The sequence below is a fragment of the Ctenocephalides felis genome, unplaced genomic scaffold (assembly GCF_003426905.1).
Source record: "Ctenocephalides felis isolate EL2017-DRISC unplaced genomic scaffold, ASM342690v1 CF-g0.4_SCAFFOLD_03571, whole genome shotgun sequence".
Classification (NCBI taxonomy): Eukaryota; Metazoa; Arthropoda; class Insecta; order Siphonaptera; family Pulicidae; genus Ctenocephalides; species Ctenocephalides felis.
This window is the reverse complement of record NW_020539725.1, coordinates 32,130,729-32,158,445: the sequence shown is the minus strand read 5'-3', so window position 1 is coordinate 32,158,445 and position 27,717 is coordinate 32,130,729. Positions and strand designations below refer to the sequence as shown.

Genomic DNA, 27,717 nt, shown 5'->3' with positions numbered 1-27,717 from the left:
TTAAGGAAGAGCGAGTTGAGGTGAGTAATAAAATTAAATGGATATTGCTTTCCGTAATTCTGCAATTAATCTTTGTCTCACCTTATTTCCGAATAAGAAGTATCCATCAAATATCGGCAACATTATCCAATTCTCGGCATTTGCTCAATTAATCCCTATATCGATTCAAAACCACCTATGCAATATACCAAAAGGCAAAAACATACAACTCGTCTGTAACTCCGATTATACAGTCGCACAATCGGGAATCCATCTCAATGCGGCCGTGTGCGACGTGTGTGCATTAGGAACTTGGCCTTTGTCACCGCGGAGACATGTCGTTTGTCTGCCGAATCCGTACAATCCTGCAAACTCATGATACAGTTCGAATTCTTTGATCTTAAACTGATTGTGATCGTTGTACGCAAATCGATTTTGGGAATGAATTATTTTAGAACTCACCGCGGAAATAATCGATGGTTTTGGTAAATGCCAACATGTGGATAACATTCAGACAATACGTGAATTTGATAGGCATCGATATCAATGAACTTTAATGTAAAATCCAGTTATTATGTTGAATTTATATATGCCAAAGGTTATAATTGAAGAATGTTGATTAACACATGTTGATTAACACAACTCATCCAAAAAGCAATGATTGCAACAATACCGCATAACAAATAAAAAAACATTTTTCTATCATCTGACTTATCATGTTAATGCTATCTTGACTGGTATCGTAATTATCATTACTCAATAAAAATTTCAATATTTATTAACTTTGATTTACATTTATCTCTTTGATTCGGTTCACGTTCGAGCAATAGCGCTTCCATGAGATGATTTGTGATCTAAAATGCGCAAGAATATTACGTAACCACTATCAATTCGATTTGTGAGTTTGTTTTGGTTAATTCTTCTCTAATTGAGATATATGATATTGACATATCACATTGCGAGTTCCCCAGCTCGTATGCACTTGATGCCTCCCCTAAACTGGATGACAATTTTTCTGGGGTGCTAAATGGGTGATAGATATGCCAAAGTGTTATGATAGCATTTTGTCGTTAGGGTGATAATGCTTCCCGCAATACACTTTTATAGGATGTAAGCGATGTCAATTATTCAAAAGCACTATGAAAGTGTTGTTCTGTTTTGATAATATATCAACTAAGAAAGTATTTTTATTAAAATAAATAAATATGTTAGAAAGAGGATTAAATACGTACATAAATTTAAACGAATTATTATTAGTGGGTAGTGTGGACAGAAGCAGGCCCATTATATGAAAATACTAATTTCTCCCTTGTTTACAGTCAACTTTTTCATATATTACCTTTGATAAATTAAAAAAAACTTCGTTCTGTGCTTCATAAAATACCTGCATACTTTTCCTAATGTGGGTTCACCAGAGTTTTCTTTGCTTTCTTTCTTAGCAGTTCTATTTGTTACTTTACAATTTGTCGGACACAATTAAATATGCATAAATTAAAATACATCGTAAAATCTGTTATCAGGTATGATAAGTGATATATTTTAAAACTAGCTGATGTGCTTCAGAAACGTTAATAGTGCTAAATGAAACATACGTGTTATTATATATAGTTTTTCATATTTTTACTTCAATCTTTTTTATTAAATAATTAAAATAAATTTTTCTATTAAACCATTTAATTATGATCATTTGCACAATAAATTATACCAATTGGCTTGATGTTGAGTTTGAGTATGCTTAATTGCATAAGTAATATTAACAAAACCAAGTAATATTCGTAACAAAATCTACTTAATATTTATTTTCATATGAATAAAAAAACTACAAACTACTAAGGAAAATCGATATACAAAAGAAAAATTATCAAACTTCTATCGATATCTTCCTGTTCCATCAGACAGTTTTATTAAATAATTATAAAGGTTATATTGAAAGCTTTAATATTTTACTACCTTCCTAAGCTCAATAGTATTACTATGATACAAAACTCAGAAAAATGTTCTTGAGAAATTCTTCTTCTTGAAGTTTTTAAGAAGTAAATGTTCTTTTACTCAACATTCGTACCTTCATACTACATATTTTCATGCTACTGGGTTTCAAAAGTGATCTACATAAAAGTCGAATATGAGTGACAATATTTAACATCTTAAAAATCATTCAAAAAATTATTCCAACATCTTCCAGTACACATCTCTAATGACCACCTCCCGTGTCGCACCTGTATCCTAATACATCTAATCCTTGATGTTTGCTTATTAGAATTCCTTCAAACTAGGTTTGTGTACAAGCCAGAGGCGTTCATTCCATCTATATATATTAAAGAGAAAAAGCAAAAAAACATTCGATTATCTTGTGAAAGATACCTAACAGAAAAATAGATACCTAACCTATTAGAAAAAACATTAAGGAAGAATTGCATAAGATATCACTCCTGTATATAAAATAAAACTTCAAAGATTATTTGTCAAAAGTAAGTGATCGTTTAAGTAATTGGTAATAAATACTGTCTACATTGTTCAAATATTTAGAACAATGAATTTATGAAAATGTATCATATATTGAGTATCAAACCAATATTGAACAACCTATTTATTTATAAATAAAAATAAATAAACTAGTGGGGTGTATGGCATCGTGCCTTAAGCAAATTGCTGGAACTTCCCGTACCGTAATGAAATGTTCGAGGAATACTGAATGTTTTCAAATAGATTATTATTAATATAGTAACATTGTCTAATATTTAAAAGAATTATATAAACTGAATTGCAAAGTTGAAATTATTTATTTAAAGTATATTAGAACTATAGTCAGAATTAAAAATAAAATCGGAATTATTTTCGATATACAAAAATTTTTTTTTTTGAAAAAAAAAAATGAAAAAAAAAGTTGAAACAATTTTTTTTCCCAAAATCAATTATTTTGTTAAGACAAGCAGAAAGTTTTTTGAATCATTCAAATCGGACGCTTAGTTCTCTCAAAAACTGCCATTTTTTACACATTAACTCCGTATCTTCGAAATGGCTGAGTCTGCTTTTGCCAAAAACTAATAAACACTTTTCCCAATCATTACTAATTGAATGTTTTTTAGATAATTCAAATCGGATGCTCCATTCTCTCAAAAACTCGATTTCTATTTTCTGCACTCTTTGCTCTTTATCTCTGTTATTTAGTTAACTGCTGGACATGTCTTTGCCAAAAGCTTATCAATAGGAATCGAATGTTTTCTGAGCCATTCAGATCGGTTGATCCGTGCACCCGAAAACTGCTGGACCTGTCTTTGCCAAAAGCTTATCCATAGGAATCGAATGTTTTCTGAACCATTCAAATGGGTTGATCCGTGCACCCGAAAACGTGACTGGAAATTTGTATTCATACATACATACACACACGAACACATCCATTTTTTCTGAGGTATGCTAAAATGTTCAGACACCTTCAAAACGTCGAGAAATGTAAAAATTTTCAATTTCGATTTTCGGCCCATTACAATAACTTATGGGAAGTTAAATGTTCAACTAAAATTTTATTTGATAGAAAAAGTTTGCATCAGATATAGATTTATGAAAAGTAACACCATACAACTGATATTTTCTTTTTAAAAAGATTAGGCGTTTTACACATAAAATGCAACTTCACTCATATGTTATTATACCACATCACAAAGATGCAGTTATCGTGAGATTGTGCGTTTGATATTTGTGCGATTCCTAGGTTAGATATCTAGAAAAAAATGAAAAGTAAATTCAAAATTTTACATTCACGGTTGTGTCGCAATTAAATCGTTATCTTTTATATACAAAAGTTTCTCCCTACGCCTCTGACTTAATATTTCGTGGTACTCAATAAGAGTCCGAATAAGAGGTAGTCCGCATGTTTGTTGACATAAGGCAAACATAGGAAGGCGTACGAGATGACACCGCGACTCAACAGTAGCCGTGGTCAGTGTGGCCCTTATGTGTACCTTTGGGCAATGTTGATATAATCATAACCTACGGTGTTCAAATATACTTATGATCTACAAACCATTTCCTAGATGTATTTAATCTAATAAAATTCACTGAATAATTTGAATGGATGACCAAAAATTTTCCCATGCCCAGAAACGAATTGTCACACGAATTGGAGAATAGAGATGAAATATGTAGTATAACTATTTCCTCTAAATATTATTGTAATAATGGGCACTTTCAAGTATAAATCACTATACGTGCTTTTGATTTTAAATAAAATATTGAATTTTATTAAACCATTAATAATATTTAGCATATCTTAAAGTGATCAATTAATCGTAATATTATATGAAAGCTTGAATAACTTTGAAGCAATTTGTTTATGCAAATTTTGCAAAAATAAGGTTCAGGGTGCAGTAGTTTCTGCACCATACGTCGCAAACTTCATAACTTTTTTTTTCATATATAATATATGAAATGAATCATATTTCATATTTCATATATCATAATTATTATTTCATATAAAAATCGACAATATAACGTTATCTAATAAAATCTAATACGTTTCATCAAAATCTCGTTATTCTCGTTTTTTATAAGGTAATTTATAAGGTATCTAGGAACTTCTTATAGAGTTTTTTCCACCTTAAAAACTAATTAAATACCCTTAATTTTCCATAAAACCTGTGTAAGTAAATATATTAATGATCATTCAATTTTATATACCGATGCTTATAGTTCTCTTTTATGATTCTATTAAGTCTTAAGTTTACTTTTTGAAATATAGTTTACTAAATTCAAATAAACAGATGTATATAAATCTAAAGAAGTCTTAATTATTACTTATAATCATATTTTTTATATTAAATATGTATTAAACTTTGAGAAACATAATTCTTTACCACCCAGGACGATGTGCGGTACACAGTTTTTTTTCTGTATAAGGTCGGACTCTTAACTGCACTAAACACATAATTCTTAGGGATTTTAGAACAAAGCTAAGTATAAATGTATATTTATAGAATGATAAATAGAAATTTAAATAAAAATCCAATTTCCATGAATTTGATGACGTCCGTTTTTCTGTTTTACAATATGTTTGATATAATATTTCATTGATTGAGGATATCTAAAAATAGGAATCGGTACCGAATGCGGAATGTTTTTGAAAATTCTACATTTTCTGATCAAGAGATTTATTGTTCAGTCAACCCTAAATGTTCTATTTTCATTGATGATTCAATCGGAATATATTTCCTTATGAAATATAAAATGAATAATAGGGTGCAGATATACTTTATATTTATTTATGAATGAAATTGGTGTATTAATAGTTCCTGAATTTATTAGATATGTGCGCACAGTAAATTTAAGTAAAAATACTAAAAGAATTTATAAAACTTGTTCAAACATTAATTAAGTTCAAGTATTTACAATGAGGCAGAATGAGGCAATTGTGTAGTATATTTCAGATAGCAAGTAAAATCAGGAATAAAATACTATTTTTAAGAGCTTCTTATAGTTATCAAACACTAATATACTTTCTAAAATAAATTAATTCTGCTTTCTAAAAATGCTTTTAAGGAATTAATGCGTCATTTTGAAAATTAAGTGAATAATTACAGCTTTATAATTTTAAGATCTACTTTCTGATGAAATAACATAATATTGATCTATTCCGTTGAATTAATTCCGCCATATAGTTTTCTTTAAGATATTTTATTTATATCGATACCGCAAGTCTGAAAAATAATATTTGTTAAAAGATTCACTGTTATTCTTTCCTTCTCAATAATATTTATTATGTAAGGAGTGCATTGAAATTCAAACAACTCGTATATAGGTAGAATTTTCTATATAGATTATACGGAAAGTATATTTCCTATTCCATGTAAGTTTTCATATCGTGGGAGCAACTCGGAATTCGAAACTACAGTGCAATTTCAAATTTGTTTATTGATGTAAATATTACTTGATATATACATATATAACTATAAATATATATGTAGAAATCTGAAGTAGATGATGAGAATAGATCTGCACCGTTTTATCTATACTCTTAACTCCTCCTCGTAAGGCGTGGCCGAAGGAAAATCGGGAAAAGCTTGGAAACTGTCACAACTTCTTAGCGGAAGATAAAATCTTCTAGAATAGTAGGAATATATTGCTTTTCTTGTTATATATTAAATGTCTTTCTTTTAGTACAAGATAATTATTTTATATCTCTACTTCAGCGGAAAAAAGAATTTTCTTTGAACCGTATTATAGTGTTACAGGGTACTGGCATAATTATACAAAGATTGTTTTATTTTAACTTGAAAATTATTCTTATAATATGATATAAATGGAAGATATGATTTTATTAAGACCAAATACTATAATGTGTATAATAAGCATGTTATATTTGTATGTGTGAGTGTGTGTTTATTGTATGTGTAATCTTCTCTGTAATTTATTTGATTCAGAAATGCACAGCCTATCATAAAAACTGTTGACGTTCCAAATACAGAATAATTATGACTACGATAACCAAGCTTGTTTTCATATAAAATTCTTCATAAAGCAGCCCGATAAAATGATTTACAAACGTTCTCTATAGTTACATATTGACACAAAAAGGCTGCAAAATTATTATCACGAGTTGTTCATATCAAAATTGAAAATGGGCGATACCAATGTCTTCACACGTTTAAATTTTGTAACTTTGAATTTTCTTTGAAAAATGAATAATTTATCAAAATTCCACCTATCCAATTCCAATATCCATCAAATACCAGATAATTGCAACAAAATTGTTCAAAGTCACCAGTACTGGCATAAGGCCATTGACTTTAATAAAAATAATTACATATTACAATTACAAAGTACCAAATAAAAGTGACAAAACCATCTTCAATATAAGCTTTTGAAGGAGAGATACACATTTGAACTGATTACTTCGCTAAGACTGTGATTATAGCTTTCTTCGCGTTAACCAGTTACGAAAACGTTAATAAATAAACCTAGCCAATATTTTAATAAGGCCACTGTGTCAGTTTGACCATACATACCATTTTGTCCACATTTCCCCCATTTGTATTTTAAAATTTGTTATGTTTTTAGAATGTGTTGTCATGAGATAATTTAATTAATTTTTGTAATATAATATACCCTTACATATTTATAGATTTTACATATCAATGATGTTAGTATCTCACCTTACATTTCCCACCATAGCATTCGACATACACATTTAATAAAATTATTCATTCTTTTCGCCCGAAATGCCTCACAAAGAATTACTGTGACTAAACTGTTCGCTTTGTACATAATAAACACCAACAGGCTTCTGCTAATAACTAAATTAACGAGCATAAAGAAAATTCAAATTGGTAATTAAGTATTCGGATTTTGAAAATAATGAAGTTAAATATTCCACGTGGAAAAGTTGAAACCTTTTCGCTTCAGCGACTCGCAATGTAAGAAATAAAACGTAAAATTAATAATCACTTTGGCTTTAATAAGGCTTCTCAAGATAGCAGGCGTGTATTTAAATAAATCAGAGTAGAGCGGATATAACGAGCTGGGAAATATATAAGTCTTATGTAAGAAGAATTATTTTTATTTAATATATATTTATGTATAAACATGCATAAATAGAGTAAAAACAAAATACCTGTTGATAGAAGTTTTAATCATTTTGCAGTTATGGTCGTCGCCAATTAAAAGCCTTAAAACTCAAGCCCATTGTGCACCTCATCATTCCACATATAATTTATATATTCATTTTATTTGTAAACAAATGCATATATTTAAGACATGCAAAACCATTATATAAAAACCACATTCTTCTGCTAGGTTTGATTAAAAAAAATTAGATCTACTTTAAAAAAAATCTCAAAATATTTGTATTTTTCTTTGTGAATTTAATATTTTCATACAGATAGTCCAGTCATTATCGTAAGTTCACCTCGATATTTGAGATACCCAGCTGTAAGTCTGTAAATACTTGTTTATTGACACCTACAAGTTGTGTCAAAACCTACATATGTTGCGTACACCCATACCCTACCATCATATGTAGCTTTTGAGACAACTTTTAGGTGTCAATATACAAGTATTTACAGACTTACAGCTGGGTATCTCGAATTTCGAGATTCTTATCTAATTTAAGCTTAAATGACTGGACTAAGATATCTATAGTGAATAAACGATATGAATTCAATATCTTGCCAAAAGTAATAGAAATTGGCTGGGCCTTTTAATTAATATTCGAATAGTTTGTTCCTCAAACAAAGAAAAGCGACTTAAAAATGTTGCCATGCCTCCCAATAAAGATGCTTAGAACTCTTAATAATTACTGATGTACAAAAATTGTTTTTTTTCTCATAACATATAGATATTTTCTATATTTATAGATATTATGATATACAATTATATGTAATCTATATATTGTCAAATGATTTATTAATTTAATATAAATGTTCGTTAAAAATATTGCTCTGACTATTTCATACATTTTCGTCATACTCTCGAGCGTTAAATTCAAATTTGTTTTAATTTGATCTTCATGGCATAGCATATAATCGCATGATTACGCATCTTATGTGTATTTAAAGCTCTTGTTATTTTAAAGTCTGTTGAATTATGAGCTTGTTATCTTAAATGCCACCCTGCGCCCGTGAGAGCGGGCCCACGATTTTTTGCGCCCGGGAAAGCGATATTATAATAACAAACCTTCCTTTCTCAAACCACAAAACCCGGCAAACCCCTGTACGCAAAATCGATCTCTTGCATTAAGGCTTTGTTAAATATGGGTTTGCCTGTCGCAGTTATCGATTCGAGAAAATACCAGGAAACGATAGACTAGGATTTTTGATAATATTAAAATATAAAATAGTAAACAAAAATACTTCAAAGAAACTATATTAGAAATCAAGTATATTTCCTTGTATTTCCCGTTAATTGTGCAAGGTGCTGCGCTGTTACATCATTTGTTTCAGGTTCAATTTTTTATACAAAAGCACATATTTGAACATGATGACTAATTTTCCATTGCATTTTCAATTGCTTTTCAATAATATTTATAACAAACTGATTTTCAACTGCTCAAATGTTGTCTGATTTGTATGCATCTATTCAATCACTAAGAAAACACCCGCACACTTGTTTAATAAATCTGAAGGATCTTATTTATTCATTATCATTAACTTAGAATTAAGGCATAACTATCAACAATTACATAGTATATATATGGAATATTCTATTAAAAGAGTGCAAATAAATATATATAATGATTACAAAGAAGTGCCTATCAATGGGAAAAAGACGCAAATTTGGAATCGAACTCTTTTGCTAAGAATTACAAAGCATATGCACTTTCTTAAAATTTCGCTTAAATTTTTATGGGCCTTTCTTATAATATTAGTAATATGTAATTTATTTCAAGCTACAGTAGTTTCTGTTTGTTTATTAATACATATATTAAAACGGCAGTAGTGTTCTAGGCGAATTTAAGATTTAAGATCGATTTCTCTCATCACACATTTTATATGCTTCAGTATCGTATATATAATATATATATATATATTAGGATGGTCCTAAATATGGACATTTTCGAATTTCCTTGCTCCCAAGGGCTCAAATAGTTCCAAATTGATAAAAAGCAATTCTCTGAAAGTTTTAGCTCTTAATATTGTCTTTTAGATAGAGCGCAATTCAATCAAAGTTTTGTACGGAAATAGCATGAACAAATTTTCAAAAAAATTTCAGAGCGTTGAATTTTCAATAAAAAATGACACAAATTTTCACTCTTAATTGATTTGTCGCTAAGTTATAACTAAAAAATTTTTTTTAATTTCAAAAATGCTTTCCATGCTATTTCCATACGAAGTTTGATTGAATGGCGCACTATCTAAAAGTTAATATTAAGAGCTAAATCAGAGAATTGTTTTTTATCAATTTGGAACCATTTGAGCCCTTGGGGGCAAGGAAATTAAAAAATGTCCATAATAAGGACCCCTAAAATTTTAGCTACTTAGGAGTACTCTTACTACTTAGGGGTATAAAAGGTAAATTCGGAGGAGTATTGCGAAGAGCATCATGACACAAGCAATGGAATGATGTTGGAAAAACTTAAATACATAACTAAACATTGTAAATTTAATATTAGTTATAGAGTAAAATAATATGTACGTGCTTGGCAATATTTAGTTCATTTTAACCTATATATCAAATACTGAACAATGCTAAAAATAATTTAAAATAGAACAGAAAATAATACAAAAATCAAAGAGTACATTATCCTTTGAATTCAAATAAATACGCATAAAACTCCTACAATGATGCACAAATATTGGATATTTTCATCCCACTACCCTCTACCTGTGCCCTGTGCGTAGGGCGATGTGATATTATTTAGGGTTCGTCGCTTTGATTTAATCAAACGACACATTTCATGATTTGTCGACTGCTGATGCGTTTTGACGTTTCCTATGATGTCGTCTGATCAAATGCAGGTATATCGTGTATTAGAACGAATTTTGAAAGGGATGAAATGGAAAATGTTCTAATTAACGACATTGAGATAATTAGACGTGTTTTGCATTGATTTAGAATAAGTTTTTGACTGATTGAATATTTATGAGCAACAATCATCATTGTTAGTAACCGTCTTAGAAATCAAATCTTATCATTATTGAATTACTTGGTTTGCTAGTGAATGTGGTATTAAATAGTTAATTATGGATAATAAACAGTAAAAATAAAAAATCCCTATATCATTAAATTAAATATATCGTTAAATATAACCTCTGCAACAAGTTTAGATATTATATTTGAAATAAAAAAACGTAATTTTCTAATAAACCGCAATTGTAACTTTACTAAGAAAGTGTGTTTGTGTGTGTGTTACTTGTAAGAAATCAGCGCGTTAGTTCAATCAATCAATAAACAAGTAAACCAAATTAAAAAAATTGAAAACAAATTAGAATTGGCATAAAAAGGCGTCAAATTAAGCGCCAATGAAACAAACAAACAAGTAACTTTGTTGTAAAGGATATAAAAGATCGAATTAGACTATTTTCATAGGCCATCTTCTAATAAATGTCAGAGTTAATGTTAGTGGATCATTGGCAAACCGAACTAAGGTCAGAACAGTCGGGCTGGTGATAAATCTGGGAAGTGTGATTCTGCCAACGCAAACAGCGCAATAGAAATGATCGTATATTTTTAGTTTCATTTGTAAATGCGGATATCTAATACTGGTTGTTTGAAAATTGTTAGAATTTGAGAATTCGATTATTTAAATTTCATTAGTTAGCTTAAATTTTCATTTCCTGACTTATGTAGATAAATATAATCTGGTTTCTATTTTGATTGTTTGCTTAATAAACATTAATTAGACGGTTACAACTAGAATAATGATTACATAATGATTTTGATAATACTGAATGATTATACATGCTCCAAACTAGCCTTTGCCTTTGAAATAAATTTACCATATTTTTAACAATTCCAATTAAGACTATCAACATCTTCTAGTACTAAAATATATAATAGTTACACTTGTGCAGTCAACAGCAATGTAAATAAAAATGTTTATAAACTCCTTTTTATTTCAATAAAGTTTCTGGTTAGTATACTAAGCTCAGTTAATATAAGTGAATTTATAGAGTGATAAATAGAGAATTGGGCATCGATATTATAAGCAGTTTCAATTGGTAATAATAATTATTCTTACGTTTTTTTAAATTTAAAAGTCATTAATTACATATTATTAATCACTAAAAATGATTAAATAAATAAATTTATTCAATTATTCCTATGATGTAGTTTTCGCACTGACAACACACGATAAATTGTTTTTGTGAATTCGCTTAAACTACTCTCTATTGATATAACAATGAGCTAAACAATATAATCAATATAAACCATGTTTTCGCATTTTTATATAAAAAAAGATTTCTTGCCAGTGAAAGTAAATTCACCTTTGCACATAACACGATTTTGATGTAAGTGTTTTGACAACAGGGGTGGTATTTGCCTCAGGACACGATCAATCCATTCACTGCATTAATACCCTCAGGGTTCGTGTAAATTTTTTTATTCACTCCGCTTCAACTTGGGTACTTACTATATAATTCCAAAGTAATGAAGTTATTCCAAGACCAAGATATGCATTTTATTAAATTTTAGAATGTATATTTTTTGCAATCTTAAAATAATTTTTGGCGAAATTTAACTTGGAACTCAGAGCTTAAAACCAGTAATTATAGATTTTCATTTCTTGCAAGTAATTAATGATGAGCAGATTATATACATCGATAATTTTCAAAATAGTTTAAATTTTGTCGTCAAATTTAATAGAGTATTTTCATAATTATCAATTTTCAGTTTTGTAATATTAAAAAAAAATAGAAGTGAAATTAAATATATTCAGAATATTTTAATATTAGTATTTAAATCAGTCACAACTATTCAATATTAATAATAATCAGTTATTTTCTTTTAGTTTCACTTTTGCTTTCAGACGTCGGCGCTTGATTCTAATAAAAATATGATTATGAAACTTTATGCGCTATCATAAAAGTGTATTTTAGTTTTTAAGAAACATTTAATTTCATTGCCACTTTAACATATACTTACTATCGATGCCAGAACCAAGCTTGGCTACGTTCCAAAAATATATAAATATATAATTAACGCTTTAAATGAAAAGTTAAATTTCAAGTGGTAATAAAATATAATTTATTGTGTTGATTTATTGACGAAGTTTGAGTAATATTATTTGCACCTAAAAACATAAAAAAAATATTTTTTGTCAACAAATACAAGGTGTACTTTCAAATACATTTTGTTTCAAGAAATGCTTCTGAAATATTTGAAGATGTTTTAAATGTGATACGTGTTGTATCACGAAGGTCATAAAATATAATACGATAAGAAAGACAACTTTAATAACAATAACTACAATTTAATATATGTTATTTTTTTTTCTATTAAAAATTAATCGACAAATGGCATATTCAAGTATTTAAACTGTGATACAAACAACGATTTTAAGGAAACCATAAATCGATTAAAATAAAAATATTCAAATAAATTTCATTCATTGTTAGATTATTCATACATAGATTAAGAAAATAATTAATTATTTAATTAAGAAAACTCGAACATAAGTATCATGTTATGGGATCTATGATTTAAATGGAGAAATTGCTAATAAGGAGAACCTGAGGTTCACTATTTTGGGATTTTGATTAAACTTCGCATGATGATAAAGTTGATAGTCAAACCAAATACAAATGGCTCAAAATATTATAAGCCTATGAAAAGTAGTTTCATAAAGAGAGAACGCTATGCGGGTATTTATTTTAATTAAACCACTTCTCACAGACCTATAATATTTTAAGTAGTTCAGTTGGATTATAAACTCTATCACCATACAAAATTTCATCAAAATCTCAAAAGATTTTACTTATATATAAGGAACCTAAGGTTACTCCTTGTAAGAAAAAAGTCTATTTTATGCACGAGCTAAATAATATAAAGTTATTAGATATTATTATAACTCTAAATTCTTCTTCTTCTATAACAATTAAAAAATTTCTTATGCTTTAATTATTTAAGGTTTATCAAGTAAATTTTTTATATGATAAAACTCGGAACATAAAAAAGAACAGTCATCTCACATCAACAGAGATTACGGAATAAGATCATAGGTCATTTAAAATGCGTTAACATTCAAAAATCCTCTTTGTGAAATCATGATATGCGCGCACCGCGTGATTTACTTAATTTAGGCCTAATAATAACCAAATTTACCTGTGCCGGACGAAACCATAACCATAACCACACACATGCTCCGGGTTAAATAAGGGTTAAACCAACGCGAGGTATTGTGTACCGGTAGAACATTGTTCTAAATATAAAAGCAAATAACTTTTTAATCAGCTTGTACCGCTATTTGCTTTTCATTATATCCGGTTATTGATATTTTGCATACGCTAGTGAATTAGAAATTGCAAATAGGTTTTTTCAACGTTGCGCGGAGCAAAGGTGGGTTGAATTGTTTTTGCAGAGCGCGATTTGCATACGCTGCGCCGGCGAAAAAGTGGATTTTTAGATTAATTTAAAAGTTTTAATAAAACCAGATTATTTATCGTATAAAATACTGGTACACGAACTTGTGGAAAATGGAAATTGTCGATAGTAATAAAACTTATATATAGTATCTGGATTTTTTATACAGTCCAATAACAAAACACTGTTGTAAATAATTAATGTTTATAATAGAAATTCATTCGTCATTCAAATCCAGTTTTTTCTTAAAATCTATATTAAACACATCTATAATAAATGTTGCTAATTGATCATCATTTATCTGTCTATATCAGTGATTTCCACAACGGTACTAGGGTTTGTCGGTTATCAAAAACCGGTTTTAACAACCGTTTTTTTTGGCGAAAATTATGGAATTCAAGAACCGTTTTTTGCGAAAAAAGTCGGTTTTTACTGTATATGTGGAAAAGGACAAATATAACCGAATATAAAATATAGATGAAAGCGTTTTGATTCTTGAAATCATATCGGTTCAATAGCATTTCATATCTTATCAGTCTGCAATGATTCCTAGAAAGGTTTTGTATATATTAATTTAGATTTTTATACAAGTGTATATATTAATTTAAATCAGTGTGACTTCTTCTTGAGGAAGTAACTACCTCTACTCTAACTTAAAAAAAGAGTTTTAAACTCTAGAAGCCACAAAGAACAAAAAACTTATTATATCAGGCTTTAAAAAACAAGTAAGCATAATTTGGTCGCAAGTATGGGAGTATTTTCTATTTCAAAAAATTTTGTGAGTAAACAAAAAACACGTCTAAGTAGCAATTCGATAGACGTTCTCAGTTTTTTTGAAATCATATTTTATTAAACAAAAAAAAAAAACAATTAGAATGTTTAAAATTAATTAATTAAAATTGCTCGGAACAGAAATTACCCGAGTTTAGCTTAATTGTTTTTAAAACTATAATTGATATTAACAAGTATGTATTAACATGTATCTAATATTTTTTTATTTTATTTTAATTTAATGATTTTTTTTATTTAAAAATGTATTATTTTTATTTATTCGAAAAATTTCCTTTTACTATCATAAAAATATTTTCATTTTTAAAATGATGCATGAATAACGAATGATTATTTTCAAAGTTATTTAATCAAGATAAACTATTATTTTTTAGTTCTACTAATTAAAATTAAAGTAATTTTGTTTACTATCCATAAAATTAAACAATAAATGAATTCAGTCAAATTATGCTCTAAATTACACTAAATTTGCGGATAAATTACAGAATATTCGAGCAAAAATTTTTTTATATAAAATTCGAAAACCGGTTTTTTAGTAAAATTAAAATTCGAAAACCGGTTTTCTGAAATGTCGGTTTTTGTATAAACCCTAAATGGTACATATGAAACGTTTAATAAGTTGTTCATGTCCATGGCAAAGTCAAGGTGTCCACGACACAAAATAGTTTACCTATGAACCTATGGTCTATCTATATTAACCACTGTCCAAATTCAATTCTATTAAATAAAAATGAGAAGTTATTTAGCTTGTAAAACTTTTAAATTGATTTAAAATACCAAACTAGGTAAAATGCACTTTACCATCTATTTAAAATGATTTCAAAAGCTCAGAAAGCTCGCTAAAATTCAATAATACGTATGATTTTCTAACACCTTCCTTAAAAACAAAAAGGATTCATTAACGTTTTTTCACAAGTAATTTTAAAAACGTTGACTAAAATAGCATAAAATGCATGAAAATTGAAGTATTTCACTATGGTATATAAAAATGAAGTGTTCTATTTACATAAACACTTCGTACATATGTTAATATCTTGTTATCACATATATTAAACTATATTATACAAATAGGAAATTAAATGCTAAATCAAACTTCTTGACAATATTTAATTCGAAATCTGTTCAAAAATTCAAAGTATTAAAATAATATAATAGCATAAACAAAGGAACTAATTAATTCTTTGCCAGTATTCATATAACACATGCTTTGGCAAGTACATTACAAAATAAGTGAAAAAAGTTTATTCGTTTTAATTAGCATTACAAATACAAAAATCATTTATACACATGCACTCGCGTTTTTCTGTAATTTTTACTTTGTTCTTATTGTTTACTTTTAACGAGATTTTTCGAGTCCGTTCTGTATTTTGCACTTTTATTGCCGTTTTGGCCATTTTTCATATCCATCTGTGCGCTTTATTTACACTCGCTACATACGCATATTCATTGTCCCTATTTGAACTTCATGTTTTATATCCGCGCTGCTAAAGCAGTGTATGTTTTGAAAAAAATATTTTCCGTTTGAGAGAGTTTTGAAATAATAAAACAATTTTCATAATTTATGAGTTAAAAGTTTAAATAACTTATGCTAGGAAAAGTTAATTACATTACATGTTCAGAGACTATAAAGATAAATCAAATGTTTGTTAGTAACAAAAAGACTAGAAAAATACTTTACCATAATTGTTATAAGACAATTAAAATATGCAGCTATATTACTAAATAATTGTAACGTTTCCAAAAGGAAAGGAAATGTGACGTACAATGAAAAGACAGTCTCCGTTGGCCATTTAAACTCCCAAAACAAACTTAACATTTAAACAATATCAAACAACCTATTGTGTCGCATTATTCCTTGAGCTTCAAAGTTTAGACATGGTGACAAAGCCTTCGGCCAATTTGGGACCTTATAATCTTAGTACAGGAAAGACCTTATTCCTGGCTCGAGGGTAAGGAACACAATGCAACCGGGAGTGGTATCTGAGCCCACCCTGCGTCTCCTGGGTTGAATAAGAAATGAACCTCAAGTTCTTGGGGGTACAATCAGATGAACAAATTAACTGCTCAACATCTTTGCCTAGCGAACTTTGGAAATTAGATGATTTAATAATGCAAGAGAACGCGGTACGGTGGAGCATGCGACAAAGATTCTTGTACCTCGTAGTGGTGAAGACCGTATCTAAGATTTTAATAGAAAATATAATAATAGTAGTAATAGTTGTAAGATATGCCGAAATTTCAGTTAATTTTATACAAATAAATATCTGTAACCAAGACTAATATAAAGTTAAACTAATTCACGGAAAAATAATTTAATTAACGGTATTTTGGTACAACAACTTGAGTTTATTCATTAGGTTCATAATGTATTTCTAACATGAGATTGCTGATAGGAAAATGCTTTCTATCAGCATTCGGCAAACACAAGAAACTATATATAATTGCAAAGCACAAAGCTTACAGGGATGTAACTGTTAAAAATAAAAAATAGATAATTACCTTTTGATGCGAATTTCAAGTTTAATACCTTTACTCTTTACGTAAAAAGCATACTTATCGCCAGTAGTTTCAGTATTATTCAGTAATTAATAGAAAATTAAAATTTGAAGATATTTGCACTCCGTATTATATTTATAAATAAAATTTTATAATATTAAAAAGACCTTTAAGTTTTAACAAAGAATTTCTGAAAAACATCGATTATTTTTAAAAACTGAAATATGAATTCAATTAAAAATCGAGAATCTTTTGTAAGTATTTAACCTATAGCAGTTGACACCATTAGAATAATTAATCGTTGAATAAACCCCAATTACTCAGAACAAAACCGTTCATCGTTCTGTGCAAATAAAACATTGTGGACTTTTCTTGGAGGGATGAACCAAATCAGATATTTTCAAAACAAACCAGAGAAAAATATCTTACCGCATCATTTGTCTAAGCGTTGTGATTTTTTCTTTACTATTAAAAGAGAGAGAAGAAATCGTGCTTGATATCAGAAAAAATAATATTTAGATTTTGTCTAAATTGTTTAAGTAAGGGGGCAAGCTGTAACTTGAAGGGCCGCGTTTATATAGCGCGCCATTTTAGAACGCACGCAAATATTTTGATTTGAAAATAAGAAAAATATTTTTATGGATTTATGATAGAATATAGTTTAAATTATAAAAAATATATGACTCTGCCCTGCCATTGAGAAAAGTAAAGTAGTACCTACCTACTATAACAAAAGTGGAAATAGACATAAAATATTACTTACATAATGCAACAAATTGTAAAAAGGTGATATATTTTGGAAACAAAAATATTAATTCACATGTTCGTCAATAATTTAATGCTAAATGATTCGAATGCGTAAATTTGACTACCAAAAATTGAAATAAAAGTTATATCGTTATTCCCATTAATGATGAACAGAAGTGATGTAGAATCAACTGACGTTTATAATATAATATTTATTATGTACTAAAAGCATAATTATCAAACAACTCTAATTTTATAGATTACGATCCAGGCGAAACAAGCAACGTATGCATAATGATCATTTTAAATTTTTACTAACTTAAAATCCCATTCACACAAGATATTGGCTTCACGCCAAATTTCAATATTTTCACATTTTAGTTATACAAACATATCGAATCCAGATCGTTGACCGTAAATTGGCAACTTATTTATTACAATTTTATTTAGCTACATTTGATTAGAAATCAATTTAATGAGCGATGAGATTGTTAGGAATCGATTAATATATCGTAAAACATAAATGACTTGGCAAATAGATATTCGAAACCACATTACTATGACTTGTTGTAAAATTACTTTTAAAATAAGATCATGTATATTCCAATTAATTTTTCTACTAATGCAAATTTGTGTTTGTGATTTTAGAATTCCTTAAATTTGATCAAATTATTACTTGAATTCACCAGAATGAAATAAAGTGGTTGATGTTAAGTCCGATTATTAAGGAAAACAATACGTATTATTTCTGCGGTTTGAGGTTTGGTATTTTTTATAGAACAAAAAAATGCCAAAAAAGACGTCTACAATTTTTATCAATTACGTTTCATGATCATTTTATTCGCAATTGCACATAATTATCAAAGCAACGCCAGTAGACAGACAGCATCCTGCGTCCTAATTTCTTGTTTATGTTGCTAATGAAATTTAATCATATCTTGGTATTACAGAGGCCCATAGGCTAGTTTAAGGTAAATTAGAGTAAGCGGCAGCCGTCGTCTATGCTGTATGTATTCAAGTCCGGGCGTATTATCGCATTATTTTGTTTCAATTACAGCAGATTTCCTCCGCCAGCCGAACAGTTTTCGCCTTGCGGGCACGCTGGGCGCGTATAGGGCAGGAGACGAACGCGCTCGGGCTAGGTCGATGAACAATTGATTCATGACTAAGTTTTAGGGATAGTATGTTCAAACTGAAACATAAATCAACTGTTTTATAAATCATTAAGTTTATTTTTGTTAAACCATTATGAACTCTTCAGAAATGTTGATTATATATTCAGAAGATTAACCGAAAAAATCAAAAGTAATTTATATCTTTGATGCATTGTCTTATTAAACTTATAGAATAAACTTGAGTCATCAATGGTAATTTAACTGTATACCGTGCAATTGTCAAAATATATAAATTAATAAGAATCTAATATAAGCATATGATCCCTTTTATATTCATATATTATTAAAACATTTGTAGAACTTTACAAAATTTACTTGAGTTAACAAATACTAACTGTAAGTACACTAAATAACGCCAAAATTTTATTATAAGTCGTTTTTCTTTATTATTTTTAACAACAGAACTTAAGGCATAAACAGAAAATAACGTAAAATAACATTTTATAGAAATTATATTATGCCTTAAACAAATATTTTAATAATCTTTTAAAAATATATTGGGGTCAATAATAAAGAATGTTTAAGTTCACATATAAAAATATATGCCGTTTCTGAAAAATTTAATATTGAATAACAATATACTATAATATATAAGAGAAACATAAGTTCTATGAATGTTATCGCATTGGAATTCAAACATGAACATTTTATAATTTGTACTTCTGCAAAAACCAGAATAATCCATTACTTCCCTATCTTCAAATCTTTAGTCGCTAAAAGCACGTATGAGCCTAGTTTCGCCCCTTCAATTGATAGCCTAAAGTGATACTCTCGCTATATAAACAAAATACCATAGTTTAGGGATGGTGTAAAGCCGCATTATTTAATTACATTTATATAGTTGTTCACTTGTGTTTACATTTATTAAAATATTATTAAAGAATATAATATATATAAAGGAAAAATAATTCAAAATATGGAATATACTGTGAAACATGAAATATTTAACAGTGATTTGGATATATTTCTCCGTAATGTGCATTATATATTTTGATATATTTTTTATTTTAGATTCATGTAATTATAACAATTAACGCATGAAACACATATAAACACCGAAAAAACAAAAAAAAAATTCAGAATATAGTGTTTTATAAAATTCAGGACATACACTATAGTAATCTAGTATTTACTCATATATTTTGTATATTGATAGTTTATCATGCAAGTTGTTACTCATATTTGCGATATGAATCACATCAACAAAGCATCAAAATCTATAAACACAAGTAATGTTTCTCTATTTACACTTTCATGATTCATAGGTTCAGATATAAGCATCAAATTATAAACAATAACTCAAAATATTAATGTGTCTATACTCTTTCAAAATATGCAAACTTATTTTAATTCAAAGCAACAACATCCGTCTATTATTCCTAATATATTATTTGATGTCTATTTCAAAAATCTTCATCTCGTTTCTCAGAATGAAATTGCCAAACAATTAGGTGCTACGTCGCGTCTTTCTGACGCAAGCAAAGTCTAGAATCAGATGCTAGTCACATAGCATACAGATCATCATGAAACAAAACTTGTACCTATTTTGTCTGACACCAAGAATAGATTGCTAAAAAGATGAGCACTATTGCCAACAAAAATGCCAACCTCAGCCAAGGATTTTGACCGATTGAAAGCATTTGAAAAACGCAATATGAAACATTCAAATGCTAATATGCGACAAATACTAATGAGTCTAAAAATCTTTTAAATTATACCATTGAACATAGCAGTGTATTGCAACATTTGTGGCATCGGCAACGATGATTCTATTTTAAATCAAAATAAATAAATAACTAATCCACTAGAAAACTTTGTTATAAATTTATCGAATATTCCGTTTCATCCGGATAGTAATTTTGCTAATAATTAATCACTCCCTTATAAAAGTGAAATAGTAAAATTTTCTATCAGACTCCGCAAATATGGTTATGTTTGATAGATTTGTAAATAAAAGATACATAATAATTCTCTCCATAAGCACACTATTACCAATTTTATCAAAAAATTTGAAATCAAAATATTTAACTCCTTAATGCTTTGATACCTACTAAATCTTATATAAAGTATTTGTGAATTGTATGACACTTTTGTTTAATATTTTAATTTATTTATTATAATCTATGTTAATTTCTTAAATCCTTTCTTTACAATTATTAAAAATGTGTTTTAACATGAATCAAATAATACATTGCTCATGCTCTCCTTAAATAAAGGTGATTTATTAATTTTACTACTATATTTATAAAAACCATTGCAAATAAAATTATGTTACATATGTCATATTTAAAAGCTTCAATACAACATTCATTCAGTATTCTTAAAAAGTTCATTCAGGATTAAGAGGATTGTTCATTTTTTTACAAAAAATGCAAGGTATTTGTTTTTGTTTTTCTCGAAATGTATTTATCATAGAAACATGCTTTTTTTAAATAAAAATTGCAAAATCATAGAATATTACGTAATTTTCTTCTTTTTTTTTCGCCGTCATTTTTTAACCACGAGGCGCCAAAGTCGGCCTTGCAAAATCGATCTTTTTTGCGGTGCCACAGATAAATCCGAATCGCATCGCCCGAAACAAAAAAAAAGAAACTACGTTGAAGAAGAAGTTTGAATCCAGTCCCCCTATCAGGATGAAAGAAAAAAAGCAAGAAGGAAAAAAATGGCAGCTATTTAAAAAAAAAGTGTTAAAAAAGGCCTTTTTTGGGGGCGAGAAGCTTTGCAAAAAATTTTTGCGTAATGTTATCAAGTTGTTTGAGGTAGGGGGACTAGGTATTGCAGTAGTGAACAAATTAAAAAAAAAAATGCGAGTCGGTCCGACTTGTAGTTTTTTATTAATTTGTGGCACCGCATTGAAAAAAGTCAATTTGAGAAAAACGTATTTAAAGTTTTTAATATATTGTACTAAATACACCATTTAATTTAATGTACTAAATACACCATGGTGTTCAAAGATGCTGACACATTAAAAAGGTAATGAGCATGAGGTATTATACTGAAAAGGAGAGCAGCTGGCATATAATAGCTCGCGGAGCGATGAAAAAACGGTGTCAGAATATTATACATATAGAGATATATATATCTATAACTTCGTCAAAAAAATAGATATTGAGATGATTTTTTTTTTAAATAGTTCTAAGGTTTTTAGCTTTCATAATATCAAAAAATCTCAAAATCGAAAAAAAAATAAAAACCAAACAACCCCCTTAATAAATATGTTGGTTAAAAAATAGAGAATAGAAATACAGAACATATGACAGTAAAAATAGTGTGAAATATAAAATAAGTAAAACAATTAATTAATATGTAATAAAATTAATCCCGGATTGCATCGTATTGAACTCATATTATTTATCAAACAACTTGCTACTTTTAAGTATAATTAGTACATGATAACTTCTGACTGAAGAGTTTTGCAATATGATGGCTTTAGTTTGCTGTGGGTCTTGGCTTGGTGCTACCGGAAGCACATCTATTTGCATACATCAGTGTCGAGGCGTTCCGACGGAAACGCAATGCCTGCGGACACACGACGCCCCAGCCTCGAAAATGACGCACAAAGCAAATATTATCTCATTCACTTACAGTTACAGAATTGCATTTCGAATTTTACATTTTGGGCAACCAAGTAGTAATATTGAATTACAAAAGTAATTAATCCAGGTTCGAATTACATAATTTTTAATAAAATATATCGAAATTTTGTTGACAATAAGATTAGAAATAACTGTTGAATACTTTTCTTTAAAAAAGTCTTGTATTTCACATATTTCTGTTTACTGGAAAATGTAATAATTATTAACTTCCCGTAGGGCAAGTTATAGTAATCGCAATAAATCGAAAATGAAAATTTTTATATATCTTTACGTTTCAAAACCTTCTGAACACTTTGGCATACCTTAGAAAAAATGGATGTATGTGTTTATGAGTGTGTGTGTGTGCGTGTATGTGTGTGTGTGTGTTCGGATACAAATTTTCGTCGACGATTTCGGGAACACGAATGAAGCTATTTAAATAATTTAAAAAACATTCGATTCGTATTGATAAGAAGACGTGCTGATTAGTTTTTGGCAAAAGCAGGTCTAGCCGTTCCGAAGATATGGGGCAAAAAGTGCTATCTAGTAAAAAAAGTAAAAAAAAATACCATTTGGAAGTCAAAAATGATCATTAGACATATGCACATCAAATTATCAGATATTTTATAGAGATTTTAACAATGAGTATAAATTTTGTTTACATTCCTATGAGTTCCGTACCAATATTTATCTGTTAGACGCTTACGCGCTTTATATTTCGTCTCTATGTAGTTAAAGCAGTACAATTGCTTTGAAAAAAAGTTCAGAATTTCAAAAATATTTCAAAATAAATTTTTCCTCAAAAATTCTTTTTTCAAAGAAAGTAAATTTTTGTCAAAAATTTATAGTTTCTAAAAATCTAATTTTTTTCAAAAATGTTAATCTTTTTTAAAAAAAAATAATTTTTGGTACGGGAAGTTCAAGCAATTTGTCTTAAGGCACGATGCCATGCGCCCCCTAGTTACTATTTGCATCTATTTACAGAAATATGGTTTTTAACTAGTAAGATGAAGTATCTACATACATATTGTTTTATAGAAAAAAATTGAGACATATTAGAAAAGATTTTCTCAAGACAAATTGATTGCATTCTATAATTTTTTTATTTAATCATAACTGTTTGTATTAAGTGTGGCCTGAACTACATTTGTCTACCATTGATATTGCTCAATGAACGAGAAAAACGATTTTCGTTCATAAGTCTAAAGCGCAGCGTGTGGTCCTGGCTTTTAAACATTTAATCCCTCATAAAAAAGCCGACGTGTACTTGAAAGATACATTGAGTTTACACTTCTATGACTTGTTATTTGAAATTCTTACTTTTCTTGCTCTTATCCAGATATTTCTAAAAACTACAATATTAATATAATGCCACCATATTGCAAAATTCTATTAAACAAAATGTTTCATTGAATAAATAATACTCCAACTAAAAATGGAAATTTAATACTTAATGTAATTGCCCTAATTTCAATGGAATTATAGGGAATTTTAAATATTTTTAATGATTAAAAATAATTGAATGTCATGTGAATAATGAAAATTAGTCATCCAATATATTTATATTCTATAGCGCTTATTAATATGTCAAAATTAAATATTTGTTAACATTGTATAAAATACTTATGAGTATTGTTACGCTAATTTATTTTATATAACTAAAAGTTATTATTATGCGTACTAATCAGTATCCCACATTTTTTCGTTCGTTAATTAATAATTATATTAATGAAATCACACAATTTTATCAGTTTACTTACTTTTACAGCATTATTTAATATTTTAAAATGTATTATTAAAAAAGTTGAACAGAAAAATAATGAATAATATATCTATGTATTATAAGAATCAGTCAAAAGATTTATGTATTTCCATATAACACTATAGTATTACACGCTTGAAATATATACATCATAAAACTCCACATTTTGTGGAACGAAGCGTTAAAACTGTTAATTGCGTGCAGAATTTGAAACTGTGTTACAAGCCGCTTTAAAAGAGATGTTTGAACTTTGTATACATATAATCATAGAAATAGGATGAGTCTTTGATTTTTGAATAGAAATACGTATTTTTTCTTAAACGCGGTGTGAACTAGAGTAAATACCGACTGCCCACCAATTTACGCACTCGACTTAACAAAGCCTAAGAATTCTTCCACTTGAAATTTCTTAAGCAAGCGAACATCGAATATTACCGTTGGACAGACGAACACTTCGGACTAAAAGATGTTACGATTTTTCTATGCATTTTCTCTGTGGTCAGTGCATCGGCGATTCTATTCGAAATAAATCCTCCGTGAATTTGCATATAAGCAAAATCCTGCAAAGGATACCGCCACTTATTCACAAGAACTGGTATAGATGTAATTGAAAGTAGGTGATACTTGCACACAAGTGCTTTACTCGATTTTTAACTTATTTTGAAAATAGTAGAAGCATAATAAAAAAAAAATATTGAAAACCAAAGACTGATTATATTGTTTATATGTTTCGTTGGGTAACTCTATGTAAATTTTTCTCAATACATTTTTTTTACCATTGATGAATGATAATTTGTTGCCGGAATGAACTACATCAATAAGATCTTCACACTTCACTACACTAAATAAAAAGATTCACATATTTAAATAATTCTTCAGTCGTCTTAAAGATATTTATCTACTTGTCACGGGCTTCCCACAGTTCTAGATAACATTTTCTATAAAATTTATAGAAACTTCACAAATCAAACTTTTTGTCTGGTAGAAAAAACAATTGTGTTGTCGATTGCCATCCCCAGCATCAAAATCAACAAACAATTTTCCATTCCTATAATGTTTTGATGCAAATTAAATTACAATATGTTTGAGTAGTTAAGTCGAAAAAGAGTTTAAACTTTCCAATAAACTGGGCGATTATTTATCCAGAATTAAATAGAACGTTAGGAGAAACCCTTTGCAACCCTTTGCTGCCGACACAAAAGTGCAAGTTTACAAAAGCGAAGACAAATTGGGTTTTGTGTTTGATGCTTTTGTCGGTTCTGGTTTCAACTGGGAATAAATATAAGATAAACGGGATCGATAACACGGTTATTTGATTTTTTTTAAATTCGTGTTTTTTGAATTGTTACTTTTGCTTAAAAGTAAAACAAAATTTGTATACCAGAGTCTTTAGTACCTTATTGATTTGTAATCCATACCAAGGTGAAAACGAATTACTTTAAGGTACTCTCAAATAAAAATATATTTCAAATATTTGTTTTCGTTTAAAAGTAAATTTAAAGCTAGAAGCAATATAAAGTTTTAATACATATCATATTTGTTATATCTTTACTAATATAAAAACTATGAATTTAAAAAACATAACTAAAAAGGGCATTTTCAAATTTCCGGCCGATAAAACTTTTTCCTGGGTAAATGTTAGAATAGAAAAGCAAATATAATCATATTATAACTCTATATTTAGGGCTCGCCCGTAGGTAAGCAGTTAAGAGCGACGGGACTTGTTTCAGAGGTCCCGATACCCACTTCGAGCAGCCTGTTGTCATGTCAGGCAGCAGTAAAAACGATTTTTACTTGGAAATATAGATAGCAATATGTTTTCAAGTGAAAATAGCCCTTTCCCGGCTTGCTGCCTGCACCAATAAAAAGTCAGCCCTATTATATTATTCTAATAACAAAAGTCATCAACTATGTTACCATCTAAAAATACTAGGTTACCATCTAAAAATACGAAGTAAGGAGAAGTTTCAGCCCACCAGTTCATAGGACGTAAAGTTCTGATTGCTGTTAAAAATATAATAAAATTAAAAAAACTCTATGTTTACAAAATATATTTCAATTTTCTTAACTTTCTACATTTTTAATGTCGCATAATATAAGATAGTTATACCCAAATATTGCCAATCTTTCACATCATCATTGAGTATTGAGAGTAGCACCTATTCTGTAACAGCAAATGCTAAACACAATCAAAATCTAATAATATCCATGCTATATTACACAAATATACTTATATTTACTAACAATATGGCTAATAAAATACTGTAAAGGAATATTATTTTATCTATACTGACAAAAAATTAATTGAGAACTTTGATTTACCCCGATCAGTTTGGTCATAAAATCTACCATGAGGAGCAAATGAGCAACGTACAGGTTCTCCTTATGAGGCAAATTGCTGGATCATTCCGAATTTTAAATAAATGTTCAATAAAAATGATATTTTGCAATAATTGCAATTGGACGTAATTTAAAAAGCATTTTAAAACATACTTATGTAAATTTTTTATTACACTTTTCTATTTTTGAACATAGTTAGCTTACAAAAGACTAAACATATTTCGATGATAATAAATTTTGCAGAATAATACTAACAATTTTGTTTATTTTTTTTCAGGTCTGGTTCAAAAATAGACGCGCCAAGTGGCGGAAGCAAAAGCGAGAAGAGCAAGAGCGGATGCGGAAATTGCAAGAAGAATCAGCAGCCGCAAATGTCCAAGCAATGCAGAACATCCGCTTAGCGTGGCCGCCGTTATGCGCGGATATAGCGATAACGAATCATCGTTTAGAAGTCGCATAAACAAACAAATATGAAATTGTACATAGTTAAATGTTTGTAATATATGAAATATATAGACTGTTTAGTGATATAGTCATTAGGTTAAATAATTTCGTAAAAAGTGTAACTACATATGTAGTAGAAGTTTAAAAATTAAAAATTTAAATTTAGCGAACAAATCTTTCCAATTTCTGAAAAATCTAAAGCATTTTATTAAACTTAAACTTTTATGTTTTTAACATAAAATACGACATATATTTATATAGTTATTATCTTTATTAATGTAAATATGTTGATTAATCTTAATACACATAATAGAATAATGTGTGGTACCTACATGTGATTATTTTATAAACTAATGTATATGAAGAAAGCTTTTAATAATATTGTTTATAATATCAATGT

At 28.5% G+C, this 27,717-nt stretch overlaps 1 protein-coding gene across 1 annotated transcript in view; it reads left to right on the top strand.

Annotated features, from left to right (window-relative positions):
* The window catches only part of LOC113385912 (homeobox protein goosecoid-like), a 30,761-nt gene extending 3,428 nt beyond the window's left edge, over positions 1-27,333 (top strand). The window contains exons 3-4 of the mRNA XM_026623733.1: positions 1-20; positions 27,151-27,333. Of these exons, the coding sequence (XP_026479518.1) occupies positions 1-20; positions 27,151-27,333 (203 nt within the window). The remainder of the gene's footprint in view (positions 21-27,150) is intronic.
* Positions 27,334-27,717: the final 384 nt, after the last annotated feature.